The sequence below is a fragment of the Bemisia tabaci genome, chromosome 1, assembly GCF_918797505.1.
Source record: "Bemisia tabaci chromosome 1, PGI_BMITA_v3".
Lineage (NCBI taxonomy): Eukaryota > Metazoa > Arthropoda > Insecta > Hemiptera > Aleyrodidae > Bemisia > Bemisia tabaci.
In genome coordinates, this window is record NC_092793.1 from 44,747,853 (window position 1) to 44,766,939 (window position 19,087).

At 38.3% G+C, this 19,087-nt stretch overlaps 1 protein-coding gene across 2 annotated transcripts in view; it reads left to right on the plus strand.

The window, feature by feature from the left end:
• The window catches only part of LOC109041494 (pyrethroid hydrolase Ces2a), a 187,183-nt gene extending 168,117 nt beyond the window's left edge, over positions 1-19,066 (plus strand). For both annotated transcript variants that reach the window (XM_072301389.1, XM_072301393.1), the window contains 3 exons: positions 4,721-4,859; positions 10,282-10,562; positions 18,775-19,066. In XM_072301389.1, coding sequence (XP_072157490.1) covers positions 4,721-4,859; positions 10,282-10,562; positions 18,775-18,914 — 560 coding nt within the window. In that variant the 3' untranslated portion in view covers positions 18,915-19,066. The remainder of the gene's footprint in view (positions 1-4,720; positions 4,860-10,281; positions 10,563-18,774) is intronic.
• The last annotated feature ends 21 nt before the right edge of the window (positions 19,067-19,087 follow it).

A 19,087-nucleotide genomic window follows, 5' to 3' on the forward strand; every position in this document is an offset into this window, starting at 1 on the left:
AACGTTTTTAAATCAGCTGCACACAGGAGTATATCCGCAATGCAACTGCACTCTATTTGCTCTCTCATCTCTATACTTATCTCCCTATGAAGGAATTAGAAGTAAATTTTCAGATGGAAATATCGACATACCAAATCATTTTTCTTTTACCAAAATGGCTGTCGGAAGAGTAATTCGAGTAACTTGGAATACTGAGGGCAGGTTGGCCTAGTGGTCATCACGGTTTACTCTAGGTCAGCATGTCCAGTTTCGAATTCTCACAATCACACACTTCTCTCATTTCTCATTCATTTTTTCACTTTGTCTCTGCTTTTCATGATGATTTATAAATCTCTACAAAGATCGCGGCCAAGCAGACTCTATCACATGGAGAAGCGTCAGAACTTTTTGTGTCTCTGTTGGGTCATTCCACGTCAACTCAACCAGGCTCGGTACCCGACCCCCTCCGATTTGGCTGAAAATTGGTATACGGGGTCTTTACATCATTCTAAGAAACTAATCTGAAGGGTTTTCTCATCCAACGCTCCATTCGCGAGATATCGACCCCCAAAGATGGGGTGAATTTTAGCGATATTCAAAAAAGCCCGTTTTAGCGATTCTCGTTTTCTCGACTTCCCGCTCTTTGACTCTCCATAGCGAGACTCTGTATCAATCCATAATACTTTGAAAGAGTGTCCCTAGATCATTTTTTTATGCAAATTCTGAATATGCCATCGAAATTGAACTAAAAATTAGTTAAATGTCCGTAATTTAGGATTTTTTAAAATTTACGATTTTTTCGCCGTTCAATGTTCAAACTAAATTATCCAAAATACAATTACAGTCTCTCTGATTTTCGTTCTTTTTTTTAACACTTCAAGCTTAAGATATGTACTTTTGGCTGAATACTTTTTTCATTTGCTATCGGACGGTTCAGGGCCTAAAAAAATTCAAATGGGCCCAAAAAGGTCAAAAATTGGTAAAAAAAAAAAAGGACGATTTTTTACATGTTAATCCAAATATTTCGATAATATAAACGCTTCAATTATCGATATTTTCCCCCAGTTTACCCTCTTAGATGTATAAAACCAGACTATCAACGCTTTCCATGCATTCACCGATCGATTAACGGCCTGATGGAAATCGGAAACCGACCGAAAATCCTCGAAATACACCGTAACCGATGTATTCCATGGATTTTAACTGCAATTTCCAATTTTCTCTCTCTATTTCAACCTCAGGATATATACTTTCGGGTAATAAACACTTACTAACGTGTGCATCGATGGGGCACGGATCTAAACGGAAATGAAAACCGGCCGGAAATGCTCAAAAATGACGGGAAAAGGCGATTATTGCATGATCAGGGAAGCATGTGTTCGAAAATTACGTCCCGTTTGCACGTTTATGATGCAAGTTTACTCTCTTCATTTTGTTCCCTAGAATGAGAAAATCTTTGGTAGACTCTCCGATTTTGATGCCAAGGCCCTGAAAACAAGATGGCGGCCAAAATGGAGGCTGAAATTGAAATGTTGGTAAAACGGCACAAAACGTCGAGAGAGGTGTCGATTCTCATGTTTTTTGGATCGTAGATTCCAAAAAATTGTCATACAGACCCCTCGACCCACGGAATTGCCCAAAATCCAAGATGGCGGCCGATTTTGGCTCTTTAGTGGCTAAAACGTCAAATACGGAGCAAAGAGAGGAGTAAACACTCTAGATTTCCGGTTCCGAGGTCACAGATTCCAAAAAAATAGGAGAAAAAAACATTTCATGCCAAATGGTACTGATTTGGACCATGCAAAGGCCGAACTCGGCAGTCATTCTGATTAGAGTGTTCAGGAACACACTAATCGAGACCCCTCGACCCACGGAAATGCACAAAATCCAAGATGGCGGCCGATTTTGGCTCTTTAGTGGCTAAAACGTCAAATACGGAGCAAAGAGAGGAGTAAACACTCTAGATTTCCGGTTCCGAGGTCACAGATTCCAAAAAAATAGGAAAAAAAAACATTTCATGCCAAATGGTACTGATTTGGACCATGCAAAGGCCGAACTCGGCAGTCATTCTGATTAGAGTGTTCAGGAACACACTAATCGAGACCCCTCGACCCACGGAAATGCACAAAATCCAAAATGGCGGCCGATTTTGGCTCTTTAATGGCTCCCGATCCTCGAATAGTCTTTCAGGGAGTTCACATACCCTCATTCCTTCTAAAACCCTATGTCGCTACCCTTTTGTTCGGTATCCCCTTCGTCTCCTGGATGCATATTCCCAAACCCCGCGTGAAATGTGAAAAATCTAGCCCGTTCTCAAAATCTTTAGCCGCTGCCTTCTGAGCCCTCACGCGGTTGGCATGAGGCTCTTCAGCAAGTGGCCTTGGGCACTGCGGCCATCCTTTCTCCTTTCTCCCGTCTGAATAGTCTCTTCAACCCTCCGAAATGAATGGGGGTGACCTCGCGGTCCACTCTTTTTGTTTTCTGGAAGACATCGTCTTCCTCCTCAAAACAAGCCCTTCGCAGAGTTGTCTTATGATGAGCGCATTTTTAAATGCACCATCGACTAGTTCAAGAAAAACCGTGATCCACTTGGGATGATTTTTTCAGGTCAGAGTCAAGTCATACCCTGTCTCTTCCGAAATGGATTTCAAATAACGAACATCGATGATATTGATGCAGGCGGCGTGTTGCCTCCTAATTTATCAGTGTCCAGGGGATGTTCGTGCCTGATTTGATTCATTGCAATGTTTCCAAACACCCCGAAAACATTGATCAACCTTGCTTAAACATCATTTTTATTTGAAATTTCAGTATTTATAGGTTTCTGCTTTCATTCATTGAATATTAATGTCCAGTCTCTTAAACGACGAAGTTGAATGATGAACTTTTTTGGGGAACATTTTTATTTTTCATGTAAATTTCTATTCCTCTTTAATGGGGTTTTAATATCTCTCTTATTGGTTCGGGTGAGACACCAAGTGCATATTCATCCTCGCAAATGCAGAGACTTTTTTTTACTCTTCTTCACCACCTATTCATTGTTTATCCTTTCAAGCAAGGTGAAAGGTTCTGCGCAGAGCTATAAGTGAAAGAAAGGAAATATTTGAAGGAAAGAAAGGAAAAAAAATTACTTGAATTTTTCGTCAAGAATACTGCTCTTGAATCAAGAATAAGATCACTTGAACAATGCCGAATCCTGCTTGATATGAGCGGCTTTCTTCTCAAAGTACGCATTTTGCAGCTTAAGTCAAGAGAAATCTCCTTTTAGCGGCAAATTCAAGAATATTTCTTCTTACATGATAATTTTTTTTCCAGTGCAGAAGCTCCGCAAATTTCACTAATTAAAGAGGCTTGTGAGATGCATATGCATTGCACTGCTCTAAAAATGTTCCGAGAATTTTCCATCAGAAATGTTTTTTACAAAGAACAAAACGGCAGGCATAGTCAAGTTTATTCATCATGTGATCAACGAAGGTGTCGGCATGACTCTGCATTGCGAAATTTTCTGCATTAAAAAATATTTTCACTGCACATAATTGAGGCATTTTTCGGTAAAAGGGCGTATGAGACGTCCCATGCTGCTAAGATTGTGTAACGTAGTTCTCTATCCGACTGTTTTGCTGTTAATTTTTCGTTGAATCTGCCCCGAGTTTTTCCTGGCGATTGTAAGGACGTACATTGTGAATGAATTTCATTTGCGGCGAACGCTATGAAACTTGCGCAATCATAGCAGCATAGCAAGCTCCATTCGCCATTTTGCCGAAAAAGTCCTCAAATTCTACTTTTAAAAATATTTTCACTGCAAAGAAAAAAGCCAAAATTTGAACCTTTTTGTTCGAAAGACGAGGGACCAGCCTGAGCCGAGCCGCGGCGCGGCCGCTGCGGAGGAGTCTCAGACCCGCACAATGGGCTGCGGTTGGGGTCTAAACTGGATTTCACATTCAACGCGGGGTTTGGGAATATGCCTCCTGGATGGGAAAACCCTTCAGATTAGTTTCTTAGAATGATGTTAAGACCCCGTATACCAATTTTCAGCCAAATCGGAGGGGGTCGGGTACCGAGCCTGGTTGAGTTGACGTGGAATGACCCTGTTTTGAAAGAAAAGGGGTGTATTTTATGTCGTTCATACACTTACTATTAGTGGGAAAAAACCGTACGTTTTTTAAGAAACTATGTGTCAATCATGTCATTACCATGGGTAAGTCAAAAAGTTTAGGTCACAGTTAAAATGCAAAAAATTTCGTTCTAAGAACGTCAAAAGTGTTTAAATCTTCCTATTAATACAAAACTCATGTGCTCACTTGCACAAAAAGTTTAACAGCTCCTGTGAAATTCTAATGATTGATAGTCTGAATATCATCGAATCGAAAGTTCAGAAAACTTAAGGTGCTATGAGAAAGACAAAGACATTGATGAAAGCTATACGATGAATAAATAAATTCATCCTGGAGTTAGTCAGTCAAAACAATTGATGCAATGATCCTTGAACTCACACATGGGTTCTCGTTTTCCTTCCTTTTTCCATAAGGGTTTGCCTAGTCTTTCGAAGCTGACTAACATGACTCCCTCCCCTCCCCCTTTTTTCTACAGATAAAAATTTGGCTTGCCAGTGTTTTACCATTAATTTGCTTTTCACTGTTCGTTCTGCTTTTATTCCTTAGGGTCACTCTCTACGGAGCTGAAGAAAAAAGAAATCCCATTATTGGGGATGCACATGAAAATATTCAATATTTTTTTACAGGTCTAGGACATGGTGAAGAATTAATTTATCTGTTTGGAAAATCATTTGCCAGAGAAGTCTTAGGACGCGATTTCACAGTCCAGGAGGAAATTATGAGTGCTACTATGCGAAAAATTTGGTACGATTTCATAAAGAATGGGTAGGTGTCAACCTGCACTGTGCTGGACATGGTACGGTTAAAAAGTTCCTAGAATTAAGTGTCCCTCATGCTTTTGAAAATCATTGGATCAACTTCATCTTGAAAGATCTTAAGAGGCTATACACCTAAACCTAGTAAAAATCAAAATGATTTGTTTTGGTTAAAGAGCTGGCCATGTAAGTCTCTAAGAGAGGTGATAAGTTTTAAAAAGAAGTAAAATTTACGTTCCAGGTTGAATTTACTCAAAGACTAGGAAGAAATTACTGTAAAAGTTATTGTGAAAGACTTATTCTTTTCAAAATTAATTCAGTCTCATATTGAAAAAGAATATTTAGCTTATCTTTACTTTGAATTCTTCGTTTATTCCTCACGATTCGCTGACCAGAAAACCGCAATCTTCGTCACTTTAAAATTTGCCAGTTGTGTACCTTCCTCATGTTTATCCTCCAGCTTTTAGCACTCTGCGTAGACAATCAGTTTATTTCCAATGACCTTGTTTAGTAATGTTTAATTCCTGCATTTCTGAAAACTACTGAAAGCACATAGTTCACATGAATTTTCCCCATTTTTTTTTTTTTTTTTTTTTTTTTTTTTTTTTACAATATTGATCTACGAAAAACAAGCTCATGCAAAGTTGCGTATTTTGAGCTCCCATCCAACCGCGCATCGGTGGGTCACTAAAAAATAGCCGCGGCGAGTGCCCGTCGGGGAACGGCTGCACTCCTCGAGTTGCGAGTGCCACGTCCTGTAGCCCGCACATCCGCACAAGGACTAAATGAATCGTGCCGCATCGCGTGTGGACTACGGGACGCGGCAGAGGCAACTCAACGAGTGTAACCATTTTCCAACGGGCGTTCGCCGCGGCCAGTTTTAGTGACCACCCCCCCCCCCCCCAAAAAAAAAAAAAAATAATAAAAAACGCAATTTTGAGCTCATTTTTCGTGGATTAATATTGTTTAAAAAAAATCGGCGGAAATTCCCGTGAACTATGTGCACTCTCTAGTTTTTAGAAATGCATGAATTGAACATTAATAAAGAAGCCCATTATCCTTTTCCCTTTTTCTCTTTGACTAAATGGAGGACATGCTCCTAAGTCGATTTCATGCACTGATCAAAATCCAAAACCTCATGATTCAGGTTATTGAAGAAATAATGATAATTAGAGGATACATTCTGATCCTCAGATATTCGTATCCTCTCAGATGATGAACGGTTCAGAATCAAAGAATTTCTGAATATTCTCAACTGCTTTATCAAGGTTATCACCATTCACAAAAGAGGTTTCAAAATTTTCTCAATCAACCTAGTTCTTGTCTGAAGATGACTTGTTCCGATCATTCTTAGTGGTTGTGGATTCCATGTCAGTCTCTTCGATCTTCACTTCTTCACGATCAGATGTTAAATACTTACATCCGGTGAGGTTTCAGTGTCTGAAGTAGTCGATGGGAGATAATTTTTAATATGCTCAAAGGATTTTCTATGATTTTCTTCTTCAACATAAAAAATTGAAATGGACAATTGTTTCTTAGATCTGTTGCTTCAGCTTTCGATTGCCTATAATAGTAGTGAAGTCAACAGTCAAAGTACATCAACTTTTTTTGTTACTTGCTAGTATCTGTAGCTTGGACTTTAATTTTCACCACTCTGAAGTCTATTTTCTTACTTTGAACCGCAACTTCATAAATAAGGCTTCCAGTCATCAGCAGCAAAGAGGAACAGAGGTACAGGGATTCAATATGGATTTAAACGCGAGCTGAAGCTCAAATCAAGCGTGAGTATGGAATGCAGAGGATCACCTCAGAATCTTTGAGAAAAATCACCGAGTTGAATCAGAAAACAGAGTTGAATTAGTGTCAGAAGAGAGAGTCGCAGATACAGTAAAACTTCGATAGAACGAATTTCTGGGGACTGGCAAAAATTTGTTAAATCGAAAACCGCGGAAAACCCGATATTAGGCCACAAAATATTTTGAGATGTTCGGTTTTTCCAGTTTCGTGTACACCCCCCCCTCCCTCTTAAACTATGACGATATTTTACGGAAAATCGGCGGGAAACACCCGGTTAGCGTTTGATCAGTAAAACTGCGCAGCGGTAGTGATGAGCACACGGCAGGGGTTGAAATCGTACCGATGACGCTGTTCACGTAGCTCCTCTTCTTCAATGTATTTAAAGCCTTGTTATAAAATGTATTAAAAAAAAAAAAAAAAAAAAAAAAAAAAAAAAAAAAAAAAAATTAAATCTGGGAGCTCCAGTGATTAGCAACATTAGTTGCAGCGTCATTTGCTAAAACTAGGTCATCCCTAGTGCAGACCGATTTCATTCGAGGACATCCTAGGAGATGTTCAAAATCTCTCCACATTCACATCTGTCGTCGGTGCTATATCCCCATTTCACCATGTTCGATTTACAGCGGGTTGTTTCTGTCCGTAGTCTGTTCAGATTCTTCCATGTGCCAAACGGCAAATGGAAACCTGCGGATCCTTCTGCTCTCAATTCTACGATGGGGTTTGGGGTTTTCTGCATCCACAATTCTATTCGACGTTCAGTGGGAGTGGTTGCGAGCTGAGCAGTTCGATGGTGAAAGTGCAGAAGTGCGTATCTCGGAAAACACGATTTTTCAGGAGAGTAAAAAAACACTCTACATTCCTCCTTATTGTCAGTAGAAGGGTGATAATTCTTGAGGATAGCAAGAATAAGATGCTTTTTCAGACTTCATCAATATTTTGAATAATTTCTATCGCGCTGTTAGAAAATACGGCCGAAATGCCGAGATTCGCGTTTTCGGCACTAAGAATTGACACTTTATCACGAGATACGCATTTCTGCAATTAGTGTTTTAAACCTATTGTTGGCGGATTTTGATAATTTACAAACTGAAAAAAGGGTTTTATGCTCACAATTCTTTATTAAAAGCTTTAATTTGACCTCATACGGCCGGATCAAGCATTGTATGATCGGAAACTGACATTAGAGTACGAGATACGCATTTCTGCAATTAGCGTTTTGAAGCTACTCCTGATCATTAAGATCAAAAATAGAATTTATTCAACCTTAAAACTTATTTAGAAGCTTTAGTCGATCCAATACACTAAATGATGCATTGTTTGACCGGATTGACTCTAATAAAACTGACCGTTGTGATGAACCGTCAGTTCGATCAGTTCATGATTGCATTGGCCCAGAGAGTAGAAATGGACATGAACGCCGCGCGCTGCTAGTAGGTAGTAGATATAATACAATGGAAAAATGATACTGGAGGATCCTCGAGTGATAATCCGCCTTCAATTACAAGTGTATGCAACATTAATGACAAGTAACAGTACCTAATCGCCCCCCTGCCTCGTCTATCGGTCTATCACCAGCATTCACTGATATTATGCGTGCTGGACTGCCTGATTATCCACATTTATCAACATCCACTTTTCTTTTAGATAGATAAATGAAAACCATTGAAAACAAACACAGAACAGCTGATCAGCTGATGTGCGGTGTTGGCGGGAAACGCTGCTGAGGAGCGCGCGTTGTTATTGGTTGTGCGTAAGGCGCGCCGAAAAATGAACATGCCTGAACGAGATACGCATTCCTGCACTTAAGCCCGAGGTACGCGAAAAAAGTTCTACGGTTTTAGGTGACTTCCCGATTTTTTTCGATTATAATCTCTTGCTGGCTGATAGACGACATCTTCAACTAAACGTTTATGCAGCTAACTCAAAAGTGTCAAAAATCGAGATACGCACTTCTGCACTTTCACCATCAAGTTGTTTGTATGAAGCTTTTACGGAACTTTAGTCTTGACGGTTGCACTTGGTGTTGAGACATAGGGTGTCGATCATCTAGAGCCTGTTTTTTCCTTTCGATCTTGGCTGCTACGTCTCTTCTGATGGCTGGTGATGCTACTCCAATCCGTGGGTAGACTTTGTCGATGGGAGTTGGTTTCAGGCAGCCGGATATGATACGCGCGGCTTCATTAACTGCTGCATCCACATGCTTTGCATGGCTTGAATTTCTCCAAACAGGCGCAGCATATTCTGCAGCAGAGATGCTAAGTGCAAGGACTGTCGTACGCAGAACGTGTGGCTCGGCTCCCCAGTTTGTTCCTGTTAGCTCCTTCTAATACATATAATCACCCCATTTACTCGAGGAAACATATCCGCCTCGGAAATTCCCAATCCCGCCGGATTGGAAAATAACCTTTGCACCGACACCGACGTACATACAATACGCAGGTGAAGACAAGCATGCTACCTCCCCAGCGGTGTTGCCGGGCGCGCGAAAATTCCCGTATATTCGTTAAATCGAGTTCGATTTACATGGTACAGTTCGTACTCGGACCGAAGATTTCCTTCGTAAAAGCGAATATTCGTTATGTAGAATTTCTTTTACATTGAATAGATAGGGATTTTTCCGGGACTGTGAAAAAAATTCGATCATTTGAAGAATTCGTTAAATCGACGTTCGTTATATCGAAGTTTTACTGTATCATTTCTGCTTCAATGACTAACCTAAATGGGAGCAATCCAACATATTGGAAGAGCATTTAGTGTGATGTATGCGATGTTTATAAGAGTGAAGGGAAAAGTTATGTGGAATCCTTGGAGCATATTTGGAATCTGTTTGCCTAGAGGGCGCACATTGCAGGAATTCAAACCACTCTGCAGCAATAATAAGAAGCGCACACATTTTCTGCACCTCTCATCAAATTCAAGACTTTTGGGCATCAACAGACCACAAAATATTTTTTGAATAACCTGGACCGTGAGCTCGGCGATTTTGTCATGAGACCCGCTGAGATGTTTGTCATCACGGAACCCCAGAGGGAAATTAAGAATAATTATTTGATGAGTAACTATAATAGGAGGTGCAACGGAACATAAAGCGGCATTTAAGGTCATACATACCAAAAAAGTAAAATAAAATAAAAAATACAAGTTCAGATAGTCCTTAAGATGAAAATGCAAAAAAAAAAGACATGGACTCAAATCAGGAGATGAAGAGTCAATCATTAAAATCTAATCTTATTGATTGTAAAGCTTATTTTGATGAAGTTTGCCATGATTTTTTCAAGTAAAATTGATGGGGATTCTAATGGTCTCAGAGGTCTGGTTTTCTGAAAAATTGGACTTTTGACAGAAAAGATATGCTGTAGCTTCAAGAAATATATCTTGCTGTTCCCTCAGCTGTTGTGGTAGACGATAGTGGCTAAGGATATTTTCTGCTCATACTTAAAAATTATTTTTCTATTCAATAACAATGATTGCCATGGTAAGACTTCGCAGTTTGTGGCTAGCTTAGAGAGAAAGTGGTTTACATAACACTGCGTGGTTCTACCTAACTTAACTTAACTGAATTATTTCAATAATGGTTGTGACAATTACACGTCCTTAAGTCTTTACCCAATACAAAATGGAATTCTGTTTTTTAGATTCATCCATCACAATAATCACAATGCCGGAAGTATGAATTGGGAGTTTCATCATAAGAAAGCGACACACCATTTTATCTTTCAATCGCCAGACTTTTTTCAACTCAAAAGAGGAGAAGTATCACCACGCATTACAAACTTTGAGGAGGGAGTGCTAAAATACTCGAATGCGCGCCGAATAAGTTTGTGGAATGATTTTTTACCGAAATTTTACAACAGCAGCACGCATGTAGAATTATCAAAGTGTGAGTCCATAATTACGAGGCTATCACTTCAAGCTGGTTAGTATTTGAGCTTAAATGTTATGGTTGGAATAACTCGATGCACCAACTACCTTTGCACTACAGGAACAGCCGGCGCATAGTGCAGGGACCGAAGAAAAAACATTTAAAAATGAAAGAGCCTCCCAAAAAGTGGCCCCTTTTATGAAACTCGGGGATTTCATTCATATGCGGCTTAAATGAAACCTTATGATAAGACAAGCCTCCGGTATAAATTTTAGCTTGAGTATGCGTCTGGTTTCCAATGTACAGCGTTGCAAAGTTTGCATATTTAAGCTTTAAAAGTTCGCATATTTTCAAATATCTTACTTTAAAGAACAACTCCATCCGGTATAATATGTTATTTTGTGACATTTTACCTACAGTCAGTCTTATCTTTAAATCCATATTCCTATTGATACGGTAATACTGCTGATTCTCTTGATACAACGTTGCAAAGTTGACAACAAAGACCTATAAAAATTGCTCATTTTTGTAAGTTTCTGAATGAAAAAACGAACTTATTGATCACCAAAAGATCTGTGGATGGTGTTTAGATGTAATTTTATAGTATGAGAAGTATTCAGTATAGGCCTCACTGCGAGCGTAAGTACAGATTTAATGATACAGCGTTGCTAAGTTTATACATTTGAGCTTTAAAAATGTAATAAAAAAAGTTAAAAAATTCCTTTTAATAGCAATTTTTCCTTTTAATAAAATTTAATATTTCTAAGTTCCGCGTTCAAAAAGCGACTTTCGTAGATCTTCTTTAGAATTTGAAGCATAAAATCTACCAAATGTGTAATTTGTAGCTCTATGTTTGTATTTCAACAGGGATAATTTGATTGGTGGCGATACAGCCTTGCCAAGCTAACAACTTTAAACTCTCGAAGTTATTATTTATGCTAGTTCAAGAGAACATCAATGGGTGTCATACCTCATATCAAGGAAAAATGTCAAGGGCTGATGTTAGTTCCAAGTGAAGATTGGTATTCGCAAAAGTACTATTGCTAAGTTTATTAAGACTTCTTCTCAAACGATAAATAATAAAATTACTTTAAAATAAACATGTCTCCAATAATTGATACTTAATTTTGTTTTTTTATTTTATTTTACTTTTTAATTTTTATTTTATTTTATTTTAATTTCTTAATTTTTTTTCAATATTTTTAATTTTTTTAATTTTTTTCAATATTTTTAATTTTTTAAAATTTTTTTTTCAATATTTTTATTTTTTTAAATTTTTTTTTTCAATATTTTTAATTTTTTTAAATTTTTTTTTTCAATATTTTTAATTTTTTAAATTTCTTTTTAAAAACAGTGGGGGCACTCTATTTTGCAAGGCATAATAAATGTATTCTCTAGATCAAGATTTATTTGAACTTAAAAAACTCGACAAATTCCGTATTCTTTGTTTATTTTTTCATTTTACTTAAAAACAGGTCAAATTGGCAACTATGGCGAGGCATGATTCATTGGATTTTGAAAGCAACGCTGATGCTGAGTATTTCATCGAGCATGGCAAAGTCTCTTGAATTTTATTTCGAAATTAGATAATTATTGGAAGTATCCTAATTTTAATATTCTTTTATGATTAAACGCTGAGAGAAAAAAAGGAAAAATAGGCAACAGTGTCATTTCTTACACCAACTGTCACTTAGAACTACCTAGAGTCCTTGTATTTTGCTTTACAATATCGAAACATGTTTGATCGAAGTTGTCTCTAATAAGAAAACAAGAGAAAATACAATTTCAGAGATTTATGATGTAAACTGTGCAATGCTGTGTTACTTTAAATCATTGTAACCTTTTATCAATGCAACTATGCATCCACGAGTACCACTTGGGGTTAATTTTATCCCTCAAAATGCAGTTTGATATTCACTAAAATTGGTTTTTAAACAAGAAACTTAGAAATATGGGCATTTTTAAAGCTCAGAAAGGTAAACTTGCAACGTTGCACTACCAAAACAGGGGTCATGCATGAGCTAAAACTTTTAATGGAGGCTTTTTTTATCATTATGCTTCTTTTACGCTTTGTTTTAGATTGTAAAGTTCACTCTAATGTTGGTTTTAGGAAAATAATATTTGAAAATATGAGGGTTTTTAAAGCTTAAATATGCAAACTTTGCAACGCTGTATCTCCGAAACGAGATGTATACTCAAGCTAAAATTTTTACTGGGGTCTTAGGTCATCATATGGTTTCGTTTAGGCTACATTTGAATGAAATCCCCGAGTTTCAGAAAAGGGGCCAAAAAAGGCCCTTTTTTTGGGAGGCTCTTTTACTGTGGGTTTTGAAACTTGGTAAAATACTTAGATGGACAATCAGCTGACGCAATTCAGGTGTTGGTTTATAAAAATAAGATTTTGGTGCACGCTATACCTTCGCAAACACTCTGACTAGCAGACGAGCAGTGAAACATCTTCTCGTTAAGAATGTGTTATCTTAATACTGACTGCAAATAGAAAAGTCAAATGAGGTTATACTGTGACTGGGTGAGTAACTCCTCACGAGTATACACTAATTTTTCTTCTGAGGTGGTGGGATGAAAATTATAGGTATAAAAATGGGAAATGATGAGAAGGTTGAATGATTTTCTATAATTCTTCTATGAGGTCATCTGATTCCAGACGATTTCTCAGTAAGTAAGATTTCCCAAACATTTTGACTCATAATAACTCCTCAATGTACGTATAATACTTGGCCTCATGACATTAGAAATTGTTGAAAAATTGGGAGCTTCCTTAAATTTTAAGTTTTGTTTAAAACTGTTGACACATATTTGTACTAGCAGGATACAAAGAATGATAAAAATTGATGAAATGAATGCATAAAATTCTGTGGATATGAGGGTTATTCCAAAAAGATTATGCATTTTCCTCTCATTCAAAAAGCATTAAAGATAGAAAAAATTGCATTATATCATCGGATTACGCATACTTTTGGCTTTAATTAAAGATCAAGTTCTTTAAAATGGGACCATTGGGGCGCTCAGGAGGTGAATTCTCCCGCGACGCCGCAGATACGTCTCCTGCCACCATCCGGCGCGCGATAATCACTATAAGAAAGATGTGTGAACGGCCGCACAGATAATCGTTGAATAGTCTGATTAAATTGAAAGTTTCATCAAAATTTTCCATCAGGTTGTTTACCTTGGCGTGGCGCTTTGGCAATGTCGGATTTTTTTTGGTCTTACCCCCTAAAACTGATCCATTTGATCAAAAAACACTCTTTGCAAAGTTTCAGCCAAATCGGATAATATCAACCCGTGCCGACAGAGCCACCTTTTCTAGACGAGATTTTACGTTGAAAAACACTTTTTTGAGAAAAATCCATTTCCCAGAAAATGTGTAATTTCTAGAAAAAATTTGAGGTCATATTCTGCTTTAGCAGGAGAAATTGAGTGGGGACACTTGTAATGGACACCTCAAAAAAATTTTTTTACCCCTCGTTATAGTGGTGAAACAACTGAAATATCTGGAAAACGCTAATCTAGGGTAAAATGATGGTGATAAATCTCAAATAATTACATAGGTCTGCATGCGAAAACAAAACTCAACTTATGGTAGGTGTTTCACATGTACTTTTATACGCTGAGTCCAAAAATGCTACCCATTTTTCTCTATTCCATCAGGATTTTCCGAAAAATCGATTTTCCTTGTAAAACAGTAGGTTTTCCAGGGAAGACTCAACGTTCAGGAAATAAACCTCAACATGTAACGGATGTTTTTGGTGTGCACTTCCACGTTGAATCCGAAAATGCTATCCATTTTTCTCTATTCAATCAGGATTTTTCGGAAAATCGATTTTCTTATAAAACAGATGGTTTTCTGGGGAAGACTCAATTTTCAGGAAAATAATCTGAATATGTGACTGATGTTATTCTTGTGTTTTTCAGCACTGAGTCCGAAAATGATGACAAAGTTGCTCCATTACTTGGGATTTTCCGGAAAATTGATTTTCTCTTAAAAACACAGTTTTCCGGGGAAAACTCTACATTTAGGAAATAAACGATCGACTATAATAGATGTTTTTGATGTGTTTCTTAAAAATCCGATGCAGCTCCAGCCAAAAAACCCTGAGGACGTCGGGGCGCCACGCTTGCATCTCGCTAGACAGAGACCTCTACAGTAGGTAGCAAAACGGCTGAGTCTACAAAATTCGCCATCAGGACTTTTTTTACTTAAAATCAATGTACCAGGAAAGTGCAGAAAATGACTAGCTTCCATACTTCTTCAGACGTTCGGCCGCTGAGTAAAGAAATGACTTCAATTGTCCTCGAAATTTACAAGTTTTCCAGGGCACCGAGTTTTCCCTGAAAAATCCTCTTTTTTACAGGAAAATTTTAATGCTATAAAAACTCCTAATGAAATAGAGGGAAACGGTTATCATTTTCGAATTCAACGTTAATAAACACATCAAAAACGTCTATTGAAGTCGATGGTTCATTTCCTAAAACTTGAGATTTCCCTGGAAAACCCTGTTTTTACGATAAAATCAATTTTCCGGAAAATCCCAGTGTGATAGAGCAACTTTGTCATCATTTTCGGACTCAGCGGACTTTCGGACTTGAAAAACACAGAGAAAACATCCGTCACAACTTAAGGTTATTTTCTGGAAAATTGAGTCTTCCCCAGAAAACTTTCTGTTTTATAAGAAAATCGATTTCCTCCTGAATTTTTTTTATCCTGACGGAATAGAGAAAAATGGATAGCATTTTCGGATTCAATGTGAAAGTGCAGATCAAAAACATCCGTCACATATTGAGATTTATTTCCTGAAAGTTGAGTCTTCCCTAGAAAACCTTCTGTTTTAAAGGAAAATCGATTTTTCGGAAAATCCTGATGGAATAGAGAAAAATGGGTAGCATTTTCGGACTCAGCGTAAATAAGTACATATATGTAAAACACGTACCGTATCGATGGTGAAAGTGCAGAAGTGCGTATTTCGGAAAACACGATTTTCCAGGAGAGTAAAAAACTTTATACATTCCTCCTTAATGTCAGTAGAAGGGTAATAATTCTTGAGGATAGCAAGAATAACATGCTTCTTTAGACGCGATTAACATTTTGAATAATTTCTCGTACTGTAAATATAAAAAAAGTTAAAAAATACGGCAAGAATGCCGAGATTCGCATTTTCGACACTAAGAATGAGTCAGTTAAGTCATTTTTTATATTGTGTCATTCGAAAGTAGTAAGTGACCGAAGCTTAGAGTTTTTTTCCTAAATTTTTTTGATGACTGTAAACGGGAGAAAAGTTTATTCGAAAGTGCCAAAAATTAGGGTGGCCTAAAACGGCGTTTGAACTGCGCGCTGGTAGGTTTCGCATGTACACGTCACGATCATTATGGCGGCGGAATGCGTAGTGGAAGAATACACGGCGGCGACGCGTTGGCAGTATGTTCTTGTTGGTCAATTGGAGGTTATGTCGGTTACTTTGTTAGAGATTCATATCCATTGTTCTTAATTCTCTAAGCTTTTCAATCAGAATGCGATACAGATGTATGTAGGATATGAAACATTCACACAGAACTTACTTAACCTCAAACGAGAAATCGTGATGTCAACATAGGCAGCGTGGCGGTAGTGAGCAGGTCGGCTTCGGCGCCGCCATCTTCCCGTCTATGACGCGTATAGATTCGAAGATTCACGGCGGTCGGTTCAAACACGTTTTCGAGGACCCTTCAAAAAGAAGCGTTATATCATTTTTCGTGAAATTTTAACATGCGCATCGTTCTTCTCGTACCGAAAACAGTAAGATTCGACTATTAGCAGACAAATCCCTCCCGAGCTTAACTGACTTATTGATACTTTATCGCGAAATACCTACTTACGCATTTTTGCAATTAGTGTTTTAAACCTGTTGTTGGCGGATTTTGATCATTTGAAGACCGAAAAAAGGGTTACACGCTTACAATTTCTTGGCAGAAGCTTTAGTTTGATCTCATACGGCCGGATCAAACATTGCATGATTGGGAAATGACATTTGATACGAGATACCCATTTCTGCAATTAGCATTTTGAACCTGCTCTTGATCATTAAGATCAAAAATTGAGTTTATTCATACTTAAAACTTGTTTATTAGCTTAAGTTGATCCAACACGGTAGATGAAGCATTGCATGACTCGATTGACTCTATTACAACTGACCGTTGTGATGAACTGTCAGTTCATGATTGCATTGGCCCAGAAAATGATGGACATGAGCGCCGCGCAACGCTAGTAATAGGAACCATCGCAGAAATGATACTGGAGGGCCCTCGAGTGATAAGCATTTATCAACATTTCAAAACTAGCGAATTCCTAAAAATAAATGAAAACACAGAACAGCTGATGTACGCTGTTGGCGGAAAACGCTGAGGGGCACGCGTTGTGCGTAAGGCGCGCCGGATCAAATGAAAGAGCCAGAACGAGATACGCATTTTTGCACTTAAGCCCGAAATACGCGAAAAAAGTTCTACGGTTTTAGGTGACTTCCGGATTTTTTCAATTATAATCTCCTGCTGGCAGATAGACGACATCTTCAACAACACGTTTATGCAGCTAACTCAAAACTGTCAAAAATCGAGATAAGCACTTATGCACTTTCACCATCGATATGTTGAGTTTTGTTTTCAGATGCAGACCTATGTAATTATTTGAGATTCATCACCCTCATTTTACCCTTTGTTAGCGTTATCTAGATATTACAGTTGTTTCACCGCTATAACGAGGGGTAAAAATTTTTTGGAGGTGTCCAATACAAGTTACCCCGCTCAATTTTTTCTGCTAAAGCCAAATATGACCTCAAATTTTTTCTAGAAATTACACATTTTCTGGGAAATGGATTTTTCTCAAAAAAGTGTTTTTCAACGTAAAATCCCGTAAAAAGAAGATGGCTTTGTCGGCACGGGTTAATATAATCCGATTTGGCTGTAACTCAGCAGAAAGTGTTTTTTGATCAAATGGACCTGTTCCAGCGGGTAAGACCAAAAAAAAAATCGCAAAATAAATTTTGCCGTGTATAATTGGGCCATCCTAGTTTACCTACCTGTTCACCATGCTGTCTGTAATGTTTGTGGTGATAAATGGGCTAAATTTTCCTTTGAAAGATGTGTGCATGTGCATAATGCTATTTAGACGTGAGTAGAGTGCGTTGTAAAGTTACGACTGCTTCAAAGCCAGCGGACTGTGAAGTACGGTCGATAATTAGATTTTTTGCTTTAAAGGGTGTTAGGTCATGTGACATTCATCGCACGCTAAAAACAGTTATCAGGGAAAATATGATGGCTGCTGACGGTGTGAAGGGAGTTGGGCCATTCGCGAAGGAAGCATGGAAGTCAAGAGAGTTTTCCGATGCGGACTCCCCCAAACTCGTGACGCGGCTTGTGAAGTGCTTGACTTCGTGATCAGGTAGAGAATTAATCTCAAGAAATTTGTTGGCTTTTTGCCAATAATCATATTCCTACGCCAAAACTTACAAAAATTGTTCTTTGCTACCACAGTTATAGCGTGCTTGGATGTGGCAGGTGACGCACCGACGACGGCGGTGGCGGCGGTAAAATTAACCTCCAGCCAGAGCACCCCAATGGTTCGGATTAAAAACACTTTGTCTTAAATTAAAGCTGAAAGCAAGCGAAATCTAGAGGTATAATGAGCATGTTTATCAATGTTTAATTCCTGCATTTAAAAAAAAAAAAATAGAGAGTGCAGAGAATTCAATGTAATTTTCCTCGATTTTTTTCAACAATATCAACTCTTAAATAGTGAGCCTCAAGTTGCGTATTTTGAGCTCCCATCTAAACGCGCGTCGGCGGGTCACTGAAAATGGCCGCCGTGAGCGCCTGACGGAGAATGACCACACTCGGCGACTTACCTCTGCCCAGAGAGTATGCCCACACTAGGACTATTGGACATCGCGCCGGATCGGGTGCGGACTATATAGGACGCAGCATAGGTAAGTCGCCGAGTGTGGCCATTCTCCGTCAGGCGCTCACGGCGGCCTTTTTCAGTGACCCGCCCACGCGCGTTTAAATGGGAGCTCAAAATAGACAACTTTGAGCTCGTTTTTCGTGGGTTAATATTGTTCAAAAAAATCGGGGGAAATTCCTGTCAACTCTGACTTGATCACGGTTTTTGTTTAAGAAATCTTTTCTTGGAGATGGGAGTGATATCCATTCCGTTAGTATAATTTTAAAGCTTCAAATTCGCATGAAAAATTTTGACGAAAGTTCTTCATTAATTTTTCAGATCAACCATATCGCAGTGTTATGTATACTCTACTTGGACTCGTAATAGTACTTCTTTCATTCCTCACAATTTGCATTATTCTTCTCAAACGAACTAAAACAGAGAAAGATCTGACCTTTTTTCGACAGCAGATGGACTAAACAGAGACAGCAGAGGGTTCCACCTTACTCCTGGCATTATCATCTTACAACACAAACATTTTGATCACACATCTGTCTGAACGATAATTTTTGCACAGACCTTTGCCTTTTGGAAATGATTGATGATATAAACCCATAATTCAGGAAAACAATAGTCCCACCTACAGTGATAG